The sequence below is a fragment of the Chelon labrosus genome (assembly GCF_963514085.1).
Source record: "Chelon labrosus genome assembly, chromosome: 4".
NCBI classification, from domain to species: domain Eukaryota; kingdom Metazoa; phylum Chordata; class Actinopteri; order Mugiliformes; family Mugilidae; genus Chelon; species Chelon labrosus.
This window is the reverse complement of record NC_140340.1, coordinates 11,726,228-11,742,585: the sequence shown is the minus strand read 5'-3', so window position 1 is coordinate 11,742,585 and position 16,358 is coordinate 11,726,228. Positions and strand designations below refer to the sequence as shown.

The 16,358-nt window shown below is 41.8% G+C and overlaps 1 protein-coding gene across 4 annotated transcripts in view; it reads right to left on the bottom strand.

The window, feature by feature from the left end:
• Nucleotides 1–218: 218 nt before the first annotated feature.
• Nucleotides 219–16,358, bottom strand: part of LOC311487445 (SLIT-ROBO Rho GTPase-activating protein 3-like) — a 34,474-nt gene continuing 18,334 nt past the window's right edge. For 2 of the 4 annotated variants that reach the window (XM_084543714.1, XM_084543716.1), the window contains 14 exons: nt 14,642–14,839; nt 14,454–14,538; nt 12,592–12,619; nt 11,512–11,614; nt 10,206–10,266; nt 8,838–8,915; nt 8,366–8,500; nt 8,174–8,279; nt 7,873–8,100; nt 7,523–7,596; nt 7,226–7,406; nt 6,519–6,665; nt 6,084–6,399; nt 220–5,721 (listed from right to left, as the gene is read on the bottom strand). In XM_084543714.1, the coding sequence (XP_084399840.1) occupies nt 5,257–5,721; nt 6,084–6,399; nt 6,519–6,665; nt 7,226–7,406; nt 7,523–7,596; nt 7,873–8,100; nt 8,174–8,279; nt 8,366–8,500; nt 8,838–8,915; nt 10,206–10,266; nt 11,512–11,614; nt 12,592–12,619; nt 14,454–14,538; nt 14,642–14,839 (2,205 nt within the window). In that variant the 3' untranslated portion in view covers nt 220–5,256. Of the gene's footprint in view, nt 5,722–6,083; nt 6,400–6,518; nt 6,666–7,225; nt 7,407–7,522; nt 7,597–7,872; nt 8,101–8,173; nt 8,280–8,365; nt 8,501–8,837; nt 8,916–10,205; nt 10,267–10,602; nt 10,634–11,511; nt 11,615–12,591; nt 12,620–14,453; nt 14,539–14,641; nt 14,840–16,358 lie in introns of all 4 variants that reach the window. The other 2 variants (XM_084543717.1, XM_084543715.1) reach the window with 2 other exon arrangements.

Here is a 16,358-nt window from a genome sequence, read left to right as displayed (position 1 = left end):
TTATCAATTAATTGCATGTCAGATGGCCACACCGAGTCAGTATAATTGATCTGCTTAATGCGGAGCAATGGATCAAGTGAGCAGGAACTGAAATTTACAAACTGCCATGGCATGAAACAAATGTTACCTCTAACACAAGATGCAAACCAGATCTAATAGCAAACAAAGTGATTATAATGGAGAGGGGGGATTAACCTGCTGTAGTGTCAGTGACAAATTAAATGTGCAAATAATCCATGGATTTATTTTGCTTACATTGTGCAAAGGATTTAATTAATCTCATTATTTATCATTAAGAGAAAGGGTTATCTAGGGGTAGCGATACTCAACATGCAACCGTATCCTTATTTTGGTTGTGAGAGCAAACTGGGATGAAAACCTGTTGCGAAGGACCTGCGCAGAACCTGCTCAGCATTGTTTACCGCTGGTTATTAATGAAGCTATAGCATGTTGAGGAAAAAAGGGACTGCTTTCTCTCCTTTTATACAGAAACTGTGACGTCATTATTTTTGCTAGCTTTGGTTAATTCTGCGCCAGAGGCATAAATTAAGTAGGAAATTGAAAACTCCTGCCGAAGTTCATATTTTTTTTAGCTCCTACGTGTATTCATATCCATCTAACCAACGGATCTGTGTGCTGTGTTGCTTGGTAGTACTGAGAGAATTGACCACAATCCCCGGACCTGTGTTAGCTTCAACCCTGGTGGCCTTCCTAATCATATCACAACATTAATGAAAAGGCCTTTTTGAACTAAGAGGCCATAGCCGGAAAGCTGGGTGTTAGTCTAAGGGTGGTCCGTTCCCTCTTGGCAGCCATTCAGGCCTCGGTCAAGGTAATAATCTGATTATATTCCCACTTTAATCTCAATAAACACACCTAAATGAATTAAACCTGACACTGAGGGCTGGACACGGACAAAACAAAGCGGCCGAGGAAAATTACCTTGATCAGGATATGGAAAACAACACAAATGACGACTTTTGTTGTCTGAGCGCCAAAGAGGATCATTTACAATTTCTTGTCTACGTGTCTTTGTCTGCGTGTCAGCAGCGCCTCAGAAGAGCTGTTGAGGTGCCGTTGAAGAAAACTAAAGCGAGCAGATTTATATCAGTTCAGAGAAAATGTCACTGTAACACCTGGTAGCGAGCACTGGAAGGGAGGCACCAGTTTTGTTTTCAAGTAAAAAGCATTTTTTTATCATGCATATTACATGTATTTTATAAGTAAGCAGGTGCAAAGAATACAGCGGTATTTTGGTATAACTGCTAAAGCGCTCTATCTGCAATAAAATGCAATACTTTGATTTTACTTTACACCTAGAATTGCACTTTTTTCTATATATACGTATATTTGCTTTCCAGCTAGAAAACCTGACAGCTCGTTTAAAACGAATACAATGCACTGCAGGCGAGAGGTTTTCAAGAGGCTGCCCCTTATAATACAAGTGTCTCGTTAAGGCCCCTTGTCTTGTTAACAGTTCCGCCAAAGACAGACGTCTCCTCTAAACTTCAGAGAGAAAAGTCCACAAATCAATACAGAAACGTGTGTTTTTCTTCCTCCTTCTCCAATTTATCTCGTGACCCGGCGGAAAGGCCTGTGGCCTGTTTAGAAAGACCCAGGTGTGAAGGTGTGTTTCCCACTGCAATGAGGACTTTATAGGTCTGATGTTCTGTAGCATGCTTTTTTTTTGCTGGTATGTCTTAGGGTTTGTTCAACTTCTAATTTCATATCGTGCGGTGCCACAGTGAAGTTCCTTTTTTTTTTATTTTTTTATTTGTTCCTTTGTGTATTATAAGTTTTCCTCCGGGATTCACTCAACTCCAAGTGTGCAACTGAATATCCATAAATAAGGAGACACTTTCCACCCCGGCGGAACGTTTCAGTCTAGCGTTTTTTAGGATGACAATGCCTCCATCCACAGGGCGCACGCAGTAACTGACTGAGAACCACTCGGCACATTATCAGCAGTGTGATGCAACACTTTTCAGATCTTAATCAAATAGCAGATTGTTGATGCAATAAGCAAAAGCTTTATCAAAACACCTAATGATGAGATATGTTGTCAAGTCATTAATCACGCAATACCGAATGAGTTAGATAAAGAAACAAAAACTTTAAAAAAAAAAAGTCTTATCTGGGAGCTTGTGTTTCATTTTATTTCTGTGTTTTCTTAACTTCGTAACTTCTTAATGCTTTCCAGTAAGATGTTGCTGAAGTGCATGCTGGCCGGTAGGTGGCACTGCAAAACCACTGTAGTTAATGAATGGATCAGCATTCATTCAACTTTTGTGCACAACACTGAAGAGTACCTGCATTTGTATTTACATAATGTTGTGTGGTGCATTTTATCAGGGCCACTGATCATTTTCAGTTTTTTTCACTGAAAGTCACAAGACATACAAAACTCTTTCGGGTTTCATCGATTTATTGTTTTGCTAATATCTGTGCAAGGATAAGAATTACAAAAAAATCTACACTAGAGATGATAATATATCCCGCTCCTATCATACACTGTTATTTTTTTAATTATTTTTACAAGCGACCTTTAACAATACGTATATATATATATATATTTTTTTTTTTTTTTTCTTTCATTCCAACGTACCTGTTACACTTTAAAGATATACCGATCATCCTCATCAGACAACAATTATCACCGACGGTAAACAAGTTGGGCTAAACATCCGCGCGGACCGCAGTGGCCGCGTGCAACCTAGACGAGTCTAGACAAGCTGCAATGACACTGATGTGCTATATCATGTTTCTAGTACAACTTTGTCAAAATGAAGACACAGAACCCACAAATGCAGCACAGTTCCCTGTTGTGTTTATAAGTGCATTAGTCGTTTGAATTGTACAAGAGTGTTTACTTGTTTGTTGAGGTAACACAGCTAACCTTTTTTTCTTTTTTAATATATATATATAGCGAGATGAAAAATATTATAATCTGACCTTTATTTCCCTGTTTAGACATATATGGATGGCATATCTATAATGGTTACAACCAGCGTTAGCCTGGTCTCTTCTGCCACCAGCTGGCCCGTTCGGAAATCTTTGAATCAATGTGTGAGGACAAAGGAAGGTAGTTCAGTCTGAGAGAATAATTTTCTTTTATCTCCATATCAGACGTAAGAAGTCTTTTTTTCCAATATGATGCCACTGTGTACTGATCAAGTATTATAGAATCACCGTGGGTTTGTAACAGTCCTGATCCGCTGCCGAAGAAATGCAACAAAGAGAGGCAAATGAGCTGCTGCACTGCCACCGCTTAACTCGGCTTGAAACCAATCGAACTGCAAACTCGCCAGACTGAATCGGCACCGCTTTGCTAGGAGCCAAGTAGTCACATTTGTGCTTTAGTTGGCAACCGAATCAACTCTCCATTGAGTTTGAGGAGGGCAGACTTTTTTAATTACACTTCAAGGTAACATTTGGAGAATGTGTCCATTTCATTTAAAGCCACTATGCATAGATTATTTTTTATTTTTTTAATCATTTACACAATCTATTATCATACAGTTATACACTGCCTGGTCACAGACTCTAATATTTCATTGGACCCCTTTAGCTTTGATTACTGCAAGCATTCAGTGTGGCATTGTTTAGATAAGCTTCTGCAATGTCACAAGATTTATTTCCATCCAGTGTTCCAACCACTGAGCAAAGCCTTCTCCAGCACATCCCAAAGATTCTCAGTGGGGTTGATGTCTGGACTCTGTGGTGGCCAATCCATGTGTGAAAATGATGTCTCATGCTCCCTGAACCACTCTTTCACAATTTGAGCCCCATGAATCCTGGCATTGTCATCTTGGAATATGCCCGTGAACATCAGGAAAGAAAAAATCCATCGATGGAATAACCTGGTCATTCAGTATATTCAGGTAGTCAGCTGACCTCATTTTTTGGGCACATAATGTTGCTGGACCTAGACTTGACCAATTGCAGCAACTCATCAGACCACATGACCTTCTTCAATTGCTCCAGAGTCCAATCTTTATGCTCCCTGGCAAACTGAAGCCTTTTTCCCCAGTTAGCCTCACTGATTAGTGGTTTTTATAAGACTACACAGCTGTTCAGTTCCAATCCCTTGAGTTCCCTACGCATTGTACATGTGGAAATGATCTTACTTTCACTATTAAACATAGCCCTGAGTTCTACTGTTGTTTTTCTTCGATTCGATTTCACCAAACATTCAAGTGATCGCCGATCACGATCAATCTGGATTTTTTCTGACTACATTTCTTCCTCATAGACAATGGTTCCCCACCCTCCTTCCAGTTTTTAATAAAGCGTTGGACAGTTCTTAACCCTATTTTAGTAGTTTTTTCAATCTCTTTAGATGTTTTCTCTGCTTGATGCATGCCAATGATTTGACCCCTCTCAAACAGACTAACATCTTTTCCACGACCACAGGATGTGTCTTTCAACATGGTCGTTTAAGAAATGAAGAGCTACTCATTGCATCAGTTGGGGTTAAATAACTTGTTGCCAGCTGAAAGATAATCACCCATGCAGTAATTATCCAATAGGAGGCTCGTACCTATTTGCTTAGTTAAATCCAGGTGGCGACTTTTTTTTTTTTTTTTTCGGGCCAGGCAGTGTATTTCCTATGAGTCGGCATCTAGTGGTCATTTTGAGAACAGCAGCTTAAGGCAATCCCGCTCTGGCTTCACCATTCAGCCATGCTGTCTGACTGCCTAGAGCGTGACACTGTGGGAAAGGCTCTCTGAGCAAACTTCTGTCTCAACATAAATGGTGTCCAAGGAATTATAGTAACAATAAACTATATGAACCACCAGCACAGACTGATTGTCTACATGGTCAGTGGTGAAATATTCCCCTAAGTGTTCCCTTCATAATGGAACAGGAAACCAGACACAAAGTACAAGCTCACAGCATCTTTGTAACCTAATAACATTTCATGTTTCATTGCCATATTTCAGTAAACACAAGTATTTTCCAGTGCATTCTTCTTCTTCTTTTTTTCCAGCATTGCTATTCAGCATGGTCTATAAAATAATCCTATTTCTGTGTAATATGTTACTGTAATACAGTATGTCGACTTCCTCCCAATAAGTGTGTGGGCAGATATCAGAAGTAGCCGTCCTACACTACACGAGATTAGTGGTAAATATTCTTCATAGAGACCAGGTGTCAATGTCTGTTTGCTGTCAGAAAGACGTGTAGGGGCGTGATGGTCACAGTCAGTCGGTGTCCATAGTGTTCTTCATCCACTTGACTTGTGACTGACCGGAGCTACATGTTACCTTGTTTGTCGGAGGACGAGGAGGAGGTGGACGGTGATGGGGAGGGCGCTTTTGGAAAGACCCTGTCAGTTGGGGTGATGCCCGGGCTGCCCAGTCCCGAAGAACTAGAGCTGCTGGACCGGTGCGGTCCCTGGCCCTGTCCAATCACAGGAGCCGGTCGGACAGGTCTGACAGGCGGGGGCCTTAGAGGCGCGCTTGGTCTACGCGCTGAAAGAGCAGGCTTAAAAGTGGTCATGGTCTCGGAGGACGAGCTGCTGCTGCTGCGTCGCTGGGCCGCATCTGGATCTCGGATCACCATGGTGTGGAGGGGGCTGGCAGACGGCTCCTGGCCCGCGCTGGGGTGTTTGAGGGGCTCCAGTGTGTCGAGAACAACATCAGGGGCGTGTTTGGCTACATTCTGCCTCTCCAGCTCACGCAGCTCGTGTAGAGCTGTGTTCATCGTTTTCTCTATGTCCTGACAAACACGAGCGGAGGTAAAGAGAATGTTAAGATTTAGAAATGATGTTAAATAGTCAGGTAAAGAGTAAATAAAACCACTGTTAATGTGAGAGAACTTTTCAAAATTGTGGAGCCCAGATCAACTATTTTCTTTACCAACTGTGTATTGTTCTGCTACACAGGACAGAGGATACAGTGAACATATACAGTCAATTTATTTAGAGCAGGAATGTTCTTTTCCTAAATGTGTCTTTTTGTCAGAACCGAAACCTGTAGACTACACTAAAATTAAAACTGATGGTGGCTCAGTCGTTGGAACATCAAATGCAGTTCAATGAATCCGATTACTTCAAAGTGTATTCTAGTGATGACACTCACCTCAGCGAGCGCCTCGGCCTCAAGAGCTTTGTGGTCTCCCAAACTGGCATGCCGAGTGGTGCTCGGTGACGATCGCTGAGAGTGGCTGTCGACAAGCGCCTTTCTGTCGGGGTGGTTGATGCAGCCTGCACTGCCGAATGTGGTGAGACGCCGTTTCTCCGGACTGTCCATCGGGCCCCTGCTAACAGCCATCTTGTGTGGGCTGCAGGGCCGAGGCATTACCCTCGGGGGCTGATCGGCAGCTCTGGTGGGGCTGAGGCTGTCGGCTCCGTTCCTGTGGCGTGGAACCACACCGCCATCTGATCGCACTCTCACCCTAAGAGAAGGTGATAACACGGATTCATACTTTGTTATTAGTAGGGATTTCTTAGCGTAATTTCAGTGCCCTCCCACTATCAAAGTCATACACCCCATGGTGTTTTTAACTAACCCCACCTTCCTAATGCTGGTCCAAAGCGGTTCTCAGGTGTGTGTTCACAAGGAGATTGATGCTCGTGTCTGGACGAGGTTCTGTCATCGTGATGCGGCCCACTGCTGGTCTCACTATCAGTCCTCTGAATGCTGTCTGAGAATGCATCATCCCTGATACAGACATAACACCGGTGATGGCTCTGGATTAATGGCTTCTCTCTTAATGAAATGTTTCATTGGCTTCTGCAGACAAAATTAACCACCTGATTGCTCCCTAGAAGCCACGTCTGGTACTGCATAAATCTTCTTAATTTGGCTTTAATTGTGTTACCTGCAGTGTGATGCAGTGCTGTTCTTAAAGTAGGAGGCTGGAGCATTTGTTGAATGACTTAACTACTTGTCCAGTTGAAGAAAAGGCACCTCTCTAAAGGTCTATAGAAGATTATTGAACGGGACAGAGTAATTACTTTTATTCCTGCAACTAAAAGTGTGGAAAGAAAATGAGAAGAGGCAGAGGGAGCATTTTAATTACTCTAATCCTCGCAAAGGTAAAGTCTTTTAGGGCCTTTTTTGAAAACACAACTCAGCTCGAAAAGTAAGAATGGAAAAGTGTAATTTGGCGACTAGCTTCTTTAGTTAAAGATGTGATGAAGTCTTACGCTAAAATAACATCTGCATGAGCTAATAAAATGTTTTTATAGGCTAAATAAGGCTAAATAAACCTTACTTACATGTCTTGTACCACAATGTACTGATGCGGGATCAGCCCATCCACACCATTATGTCGGCCTTCCCACCAGTCCTGAGAAGCTCGCAGGTAGAGTAGCAGAGAGGCCCCCTTCTTGAAGGACAGCTCTCTTGGACTGCGGCCCACGTAGTCAAATTTCGCTATGGCCTCAATCTGCTCCAGCTCTGCGACACAGAGAATGTGACAGAATCCAATTCGAGAAATCCCATTATTTCCTCCCTCAGCTCCTACGGCTGCAGCTGCAATCTCGACAGAGGATTGATTGTGTTTAGCGACTCACCTTCATCGCTCGTGTTCGGGCCGGTGCCATTGTCTATCTCGTCAAGAGCTCCCGGCTCGCTGTGAGGGCTTTCGCTGAGCGGAGAAAAGCAGAAATGCTAAAAACTGAGACTCAGACAATGGTCTTTGATTTTATCTTTCTATCAAAAGAAGTGGGAGAAGACGAGACGAGATCTTTCTATCAAAAGACTTCTTAATTAGCATTTTACTTTATTTCAATATGTAAATGCTAAAATTAAATTAAACTATTGGAAACAAAAGCCAACCACCAGCCAAATTAAATCTGACCCAAAGCCATGGTACAAACTGGATGTTTTCATCCTAATTTGACACTTTGTACCTTGTACCTACCAGTACTCCTCCCCTCCAGCCATGCACTTCTCATACACAGGTCCATCCAACTCTCGCAGGCTTGGGAAGATGGCCTCATGGTGGATGATAATTGTCTTGATGACCTCGTTAACGTGTGCTTGGCAGGACACGGGATCTTGTTCGTCTGGTATGGGCATCAGCGTGGGACCAAAGCAAATAGCTAGGTTGTACGGGTCCATCATGTTTTCGTCGCTGTACTGGGAAAGACTTGGAAAGACAGAGGCCGTGAGCATCACTACATCAACGCTGCACGTGGGAAATCTGCTGCACCGAGACTTACTGATTCAGAAATGCAAACAGGTATCTCATGACGATGATCACAGGCCGCTGAAGAGTCACGATTATCTGCTGGAGGTGGTGAGCTCTTTCTGCGCCAGAGTCGAGCTCTGAAAAAGAGTCAGTTGTGGATCAGTTAAGGAGACTAAATAAAAATCCTTGCATATTTCAGATGTTTTCCCGGAATGTGACTCACTGGTTGTGGATATAAGGTCGAGGAAACGCTCCTTAGGGAACAGCGGGTTTTCCAGCCCCCGAAAGTAGAGCTTGAGAACGCCTGCCACGGAGTTGATGTCATGATCATTCTGATCATCCACCAGTGGATCCTCTCCTGTGGATGTAACACACTTTTAATCCACCCATTTCTTTTAAATCATTGCAATCACGTTCATGTAACATAGCACTGATGATTTTTTTAAGTGTATTTCAAATTAAGAAAGTCAATATAACCATTGGGAGAGCTATGGGTTTCCTCATTTACTGCTCCTCTGTGCTGATCTTATGCATTATGCATTAAATGGTTTACATGTCCATTACAGGGTCACATGTGACACACAGGCTCTTTATTTGCACTTTAGAGTCCTGTGAGATTGACTGTGGGTTTCCAGGTGGGCAAAACACAATTTAAAATCAATCACGAGAAGATGGCCACGCGACCTGGGACTAACCTCTTTCAAATGCATTTTTAATATCGTTGACTTCGACCTGGGATCCTGGAACTCGAAATATACCTTGCTGCTGAAGACCTGCGGACAGATAAAGCCGTTAGTGCAAAATGAAAACAAATAAAATAAATGAATACAAATGACACAACCACTTACACAAACACTATATATTGTGCTGTTGAACGTCATCTGCACATTTACTTTGGACAAATGGTAAAGAGCGAATTCTACAAAATCCAAAGATGATTAAAAAATCTGATATATGCACAGCACTGAACGCCAGGAGGCTTTAAGCACATTAGCAAAAACAAACAAATGTAATAAAAATAATAATGCTATCTTTGTGTGTTAGTGTGCAGAGGCAAAAAAAACAAAAAACAAACAAACTGTGGAAGGTGTTGAGGGATTAAAGACGTCCGCTGTTAGAAGATTTCTTGACTAATTAGCCATGAAGACATTTTATTTGTTAACTTGCTGTTTTTCCAGTTGTTTTATGTGTGTAAAATATGTATGTTGTTGTAGTTTGTATTCAGTGTTTTTGTTAGAAAATCCACCAGTATGCTTTTATTGCAAAGTAGATCTCAAGAGATCTGTCTTCAGCATGAGTGCAATCATCAGCACTGGGGCGATGGTAATATATTTATGCGATTTTTGTGTCTAATTCAATTCAAATTGCCCACATGGACTCCTGAGACCCCCATAAAACACAAATTAGGTGTATTTTAGAAGAAATAGCATTAAATCTCTGCATAATAATAAATAAAACATTGAAATGGACATCGTGTTCATTGTGATCTAAAGTGAGATGACAGTCATAACAGCGGAGAGCAACCAGTTCCTACGGTTGATGTACCTGAACTTTAACTGTGTGTGACTTTTCACTTTCAAAAATGGCGACTGAAACGTTCGCCGAAATTTCGCCGACGGCAAGTCACACGAATGTTTATATCTCCGAAACTCCACAGTTAACCTTTCCTCAATGTGTCCCATCTTCATTGATCCAAAACAATCGATTTGAAAATTGTGGAGAATGAGAAGTAGCTGGAAATACTAAAGCGGAAACACGCTACTACCAAGCCGACCAATCACAGCTCTTGTGGTCTGCGTTGCCATGACACATAGTTACATTTCTGGAGAGGTGCATGTCAGGCTGCGGCATTAGGTTTATTCAGCATCAAATTGACGCAGTAGCATAAACTGCATTATAAACAGAAAATCAAACTTATATAGTTTGTTTACTTCATTTCTTTTTGTTCTTGTGCATCATACGGAACATAATTTAAGATTTCACAAACCCTCGGCTCACCTTAAAATATTTCTAACAAACAGAATAAAAAAGGTGGAGTACATAAGAACTGAGATGGAACATACCATACAGATTGATGTACCGAATGCAACTCTCAACCACCACTGGTATAGGCTGCCCTGAATCCTACAGGCAGAATGAATTTATTATTATTGGATATAAATACAAAATAAACTGAAAAACAGTCATGCCAACAAGGTGTTATCAATTGAAGTTTACAGAGGCAGCCCCTCAAGTGAATTAGCCTTACATGTTTTGAGATGACATTGTTGATTATTCACTGCTAAAGTAAAAAATATATACATATATGCAGAATAAAATCGTGTTAGTGTTTGCACCATAGTATTTTGCTATCACTACGGTAATATCACAAGAATGCCAACAGGACAGAGGCACAGAGATGTGGGTTAGCATACTGAACAGTGAGCGACATAATCACCGCCCCGCTATAAGACAGAGTACCTGACTCCTGGCACGGACATTCCTTCTTCCCCTGGGCAGAGAGCAGTAAGGCACGTAGACAGAGGAAGAGAAGCAACAACAACCACAACAGGTTAGTGAGAGAGACAGATCTTACAGGAACAGAGAGAGAGAGAGAGAGAGAGAAAGAGAGAAAGAGAGAGAGAGAGAAAGAAAGAGGCCTGGCCTGATAGAATAGCCAAAGCATCAGTGCCTTGTGGGGCATGAGACATGAGGATATGGCTTGAGGGTGGAGGGGGTGGGAGGGAAGGTGGTACCCGAGAGGAGGGAAGGTGGGCAATAAGTTGATTTATTAGCCAAAAAGGAGCTGGTTGACTTCAAGGAAAACACTACATTTTAAGGGCTTTGAATTGATTAATCTACCTGTTTCTTTCTCAGTTATTTAAATAATTATCAAAAAAAAGTGCCCATTAAATTACCAGTAACCTAAAAGTTAAAGCAGCAGAATCTCACAAGTTAGAACCTGTAACAAGATAACGGCTGATATTTCAGATGATTAAATCTTAAAAATATCAATTAACAACAAAATGACAAAAGTTTTTTTTTTTTTTTTTTTTTTGCATAGACTAAAATAGCCGGTGCATGGCTGATAAACTTTAATTTAAAACCAAATTTATTTAGCGCCTCGATTCTGCGGACTCACAAAAGCCATGAATGTCAACCTTGCACAGATATCTGCACAACTTGCCTTACCAGCTTTCACCTTATCCTGTCGTTCCTAAACTAGAAGACTGAGAAGACAAGGCGTCGAGCAAGAGGAAAGTGCGTGAGTAGACAACGTTTGGGTAAAAAAAAAAAAAAAAGAGTGGTCACAGGCAAGAGAACCCCCAAAGGACTGCTAGCGAGACAGCTGAGCTCATGGAGAGACAAAGGGCACAGATGGGCTAATACCTGAATGAAGGCCTCCATATTGCCGTTAAACAGCTTTTGCTTAAAAATGGAGCGAGGTCTAGACTTCCGCATTCTCTGGGGTTTAGGGGGAAGAGAGGGGGGCCTGGGGAGATGGTGGGGGTTGTAGCGTTGGTACATGGTAAATAGGAATAATAATGCAATGGGTATAAGTGCACATCACAATACATTCTTTAACATACATCAATAATATTTGTTTTCCCACAAAATATCTGTCAACAGAAATTTTCATTTCCAAAAAAAAATACGTCAAACTTTAAACCATAGTTTCATAATTTGAGGAATACACATATTTGCTTCATGCGGAGCGTTAGATGAGATGATTGATACCCTTCTTGTCTCACTACAGCCGGAGAATATGAGTCATCAGGCTAGCTTAGCACAAGTATTGGAACGCCGGTGGTCTAAAATTTCTAATGTCTGATGTTAACAGCGGCTGCCCTTTAAACTGCGTGGTTTCAGTAGCAGTTTAAGGCTAGCTGTTTCCCCACTTCTGAACTTTATGCTAAACTAAGCTAAGCTAATGGGCAGTCTGTCATGGCTTCTGTCTCATTTAGCATTTGGCAAGAAAGCAAATAAGTGTTCCCAAAATATGAAACGAGTCCATTAAACTGAACTTCACATGACGCTGGTGTAGCAAACTTTATCAAAGTCAGTGATAATGACCACAAGGAGATGTCCAACACATTATTCACTACATATTTGATCAAAATAAGAGTCTCAAAATCTTGCATTAAATCATGAGCTTTCCTTGTCAATATTTGTTCTGATTTCCTGCTCACTGAATTGTTTTTCTTTAGCAAAACAACCCCAGGACATCAATCTCACTGTCATCTCATTTATCATTTCAGTCTCAACACATTTTTCTAAATTGAAACACGGAAGAAGAACCCTGAGCGCCACCTTCCCTAATTTGGATCGATCCATTGTTCCAGCAAATAAAGTTGGGGCTAAACTCCTATTCCCACACTGTGATCTCATTCATCCAACATCCAAGGACACGGGAAGGATTTCACACATCATCGCCTACTTTATTCAGCCTCTTGTCTCTGGACATCTTACCTTGTTGTTCCATATTCAGCCCTCTCCCCTAAAAGGATAGAACGTAGAGAAAGAGACTAAATTAGTATACGCTAGTTTTACAATCACAGAAGTTAGCTGTATGGTTGAGTGCTGGCTGACTATGCAAGGCTGGCAGATGGAGACGGAAAGGGGTGTTATGAGAAAACGGGCATCTATTCAGCCGGATTGAATGGGGTGAGCGCCATGGCTGCATTTGACTCACCGCCAGGCAGCGGTCATTCAGCGGTCGCCCTAGAAACGGCACAAGAGCCCCAGAAGGGGATGGCCTGTCTACTCTCTCTGCAAAGTGAAAATGTATCCAGGGGCAACTGGAGTGGGAGGCTGTGGGAGCTGATTTGTACAGTGTGATGATTTCATGATATCCGCACGCCACATTAGCGCGCGCAAAAACACACACACACACATACGCGCACCTCTCTGTGCGCAAACAAATTAAGGCCTCACTTTGATCAGTCAATCAGAACTGTTTGTTGGAGGATCACGTCACGAGTAAAGCAGCTTCCAGCACAATCCCTCTTTATGTCAGACACTCATAATTCCAACCTTAAAGCAGCATGAGTCTGAGGTTGAAAATGTTTTCTCTCTCTTTTGGCTGAAGTTAATGCATTGTAACATACCAAGGTTGAACGATACTCAAGTACAGTGCTACACTGTATTGTGCTGGTCCAAGGTTTTCCCTGTCTTTTCAGGCCATGACATGCCATCAGGGCCAGAAATTTAAGTAGATTGTAAAAAATCAAATGCCAACACATATTGTATAACCTACTGCTGTATATTCACAAATGTACCATTGACATTAGCCGATCAATGATCCTGAGAGTCAAAAAAAAAATGTGTGATTGGTTATGTAACCAAAAAAGCATGACTGCAAGAGCCTGACATAGCAACAAGATTGTGTGTAAAAATATAAATCCTCATTCCCTCTTTTGGCTTCAACGTCTCTACTGGCTTCAAGTCCATGCGCATCAAGTAAATGTGTCATAACCCAGCCTCCGAGCGATGTTCTTCTTATCCTGAGCTGCGGGTTTTTTGTTTAACCAGTGACCTTGCTGCGCGTCAAGTTGTCAAGTTGTCAAATGAATGACAGAGAATGATATACAGTAGTCCCTCACTATAACGCGGTTCACCTATCGCGGCCTCGCAGTTTCGCGGATTTTTTTTAGTGCAATTTTGCATGCTTTTTTTTTTTTTTTTTTTTTTTTTTACAGCGCATTGTTTTATGCATCCTGATTGGCTAAGGGAGAGCCCACGTGTCGTCTTTTGCGTCCTGATTGGCTAAGGGACTGTAGACCATTGTCAATCAATCTCCTCCGTACGGTGTCTCTTGTACAGTACAGAATGCGTTCAGCTTGCCAAATTTACATATACAGTATCTTTGATCGCTGGCAGTGTGACTGAAGTGCGGTATGTTTGCAAGTTATTGAGAAAAGTGTATAAAGTGTGTAGTGAGGGGTTTTGCAACCTTAAAACATTTATAATCATTGTAAAGAATAAAGCTGACTACTTCGCGGATTTCGCCTATCGCGGGTTATTTTTAGAACGTAACTCCCGCGATAAACGAGGGATCACTGTACTTTGGTGCAATGTTTCCAAATGAGCAGGAGGGAGTTCCTGATAGATTACGCAGAAGTAAATCTAGTCAATATTTTATTTTTATTTTTTTGTTCGATACAGATTTGTTTTAAAAGCCCTGTAACTCCATCTCTGTGTTGCAGAATCCTACAGGCTTGGAAACACTCATTATTGCACTGATGCTGGTAAACGGTACAAGTGTTAACCAGTTAATACTGAACTTTCCGCCACACTAATGCTCAGCATAAAAGCCTTTTAGTAAGTCTCACCTTCTCCTAGCGTCTGCTTCAGAAGGTCATGCTTAGCCTGCAGTTTGATAATGAGATTGCTGCCATTCAAGTACTCCTTGTATTTCTGCAGATGAAACAGATAAAAGGACAAATTATTAAACCATTTCTAGTTACAATTGTCATACAGCACAGTACATCTGCACACTCTCATTTGTCTGACAACTCACAGTGAAGTAGAAGCCCTCTGTCTCTTGCTGATTGGATCGCCTCTTTGAGATGTTTGCCTTGCTCATGTAGGAATCAGAGGAGGCTGACTTGACCGACTCTGTGGATTGGCTGTGCTGGAAGGCGTCTGAAACATCAAAGTCCTCCACGGTAAGCATGTCCTGAAGGGTCTGCATGGTGGCGTCAAGAGTCTTCCTCACCTGTCACACACACAGAGCATACGAGCAACGTGACTGTAATGTTAACAATATCCAGAATTACAATTTCTTAATTATATGAAATGAAAAGAGGAAGGAGACTGGTGATTCTTACTCATAGAACAAGAGTTTTTATACATACTGTGTAAATTTCCAAATACATTTTCTCAATGTCATAAACAAGGTTCGGTGTAAACCATGCAACTCAGGCTACGATTATACTGCTGCAAGCCATTTGCTCAGCGGTTTGACTGACACACCGCAAACAACTGAGTAATTAGCTTCCTAGCATGATGCATCGTGACTTGAAAGATTAACTACGTTCCTTCCATGTGAGGCAGACAGGAAGAGAGTGTGCTTTTCCATATTCATAACAGACAAGCACCGACACATATATACACACCCTGGTGACCTTTAAACAGGTCTGTGTGAGTCACAGTGGCCTTGGTGACTCCCAGCCAGCAGGCCAGGGACCACGCTGGGGTGGCCCCCTGAGGAGCCAGGAGACTGGATGAGAGACGACCCCACAGACCAGTGTCAGATAAGGTGAATGTAAATGAAGGGTGACAGTCGTGGAGACTGGTTGTTTGCCGTTACGTGTCAAGTGTGGCAGGAGCGAAGCTGCTGGCAGCCAGTTTAAAATACAGCACAGCCAAAAGCGGTACGAAAACAGGTGCTATGATGAGTGATAAACTGATCGTCATTAATGTGGGAGAGGTGTTTTGCTTCTCCAACAGATAAGGGAACAGTGCAACAATTTGGGAAAGACCTTTTTTTTCCTGAAACCTGAATTAGAAGTTAGAAAAGGTGGTTAGCTTAGCTGGAAATGTGGGACTAAAGCTAGACTTGCTTGGAATCTGCCTACCAGCAACTGTAAAATTTCAACGAAGGGTGAAAATGACATGCGTTTTTGCAGGAGCATTGCTCAATGATTCCAGGAAGTCACTGCGCCTCGCCAATAACTGTATGTGACATGTCAAATTCTTTTATAAATTTTATATGATTTATCTTTATTTTTTTGTTAGAATCAAACAAACAAGTTAATTTAAGAGCCTTCAAGTTTCTGGAAAGGTGTACAGAGGGAGACTATAACTCTAAACCTTGTGTGATTTTATAGACTCACATACAGAGCAGCAGATATGCATCTTTAAGACACTTTCCTGTTCTGCTACACGTCGTCGTACTTGATTGATGGCATAGACGATAAGACCTTGCACAGAAATTTGCACATGGCAGGCAATGCCCTTTCCGTTTCTCTCAGGCTGCTGCGTTACATGTTACCCTTGAGCCTTTTCAAGTTTCGCAGTTTAGTTTTCACAAACAGTCGTGCGTTAACCAATTCGATAAGTTTCCCCTGCGCTTTTGTGAAGACACAACAAAGTTATTTTCACCTTTAACGTCCTAATAATAATAATAATAATAATACTAATAATAATAATTACTGTACAGTGCTGCAGTGGTAAAAACGATCTCCCTGCAGTATTTTCCAGCGGACCTGGTCCACAAAGACCACCCTTCATTG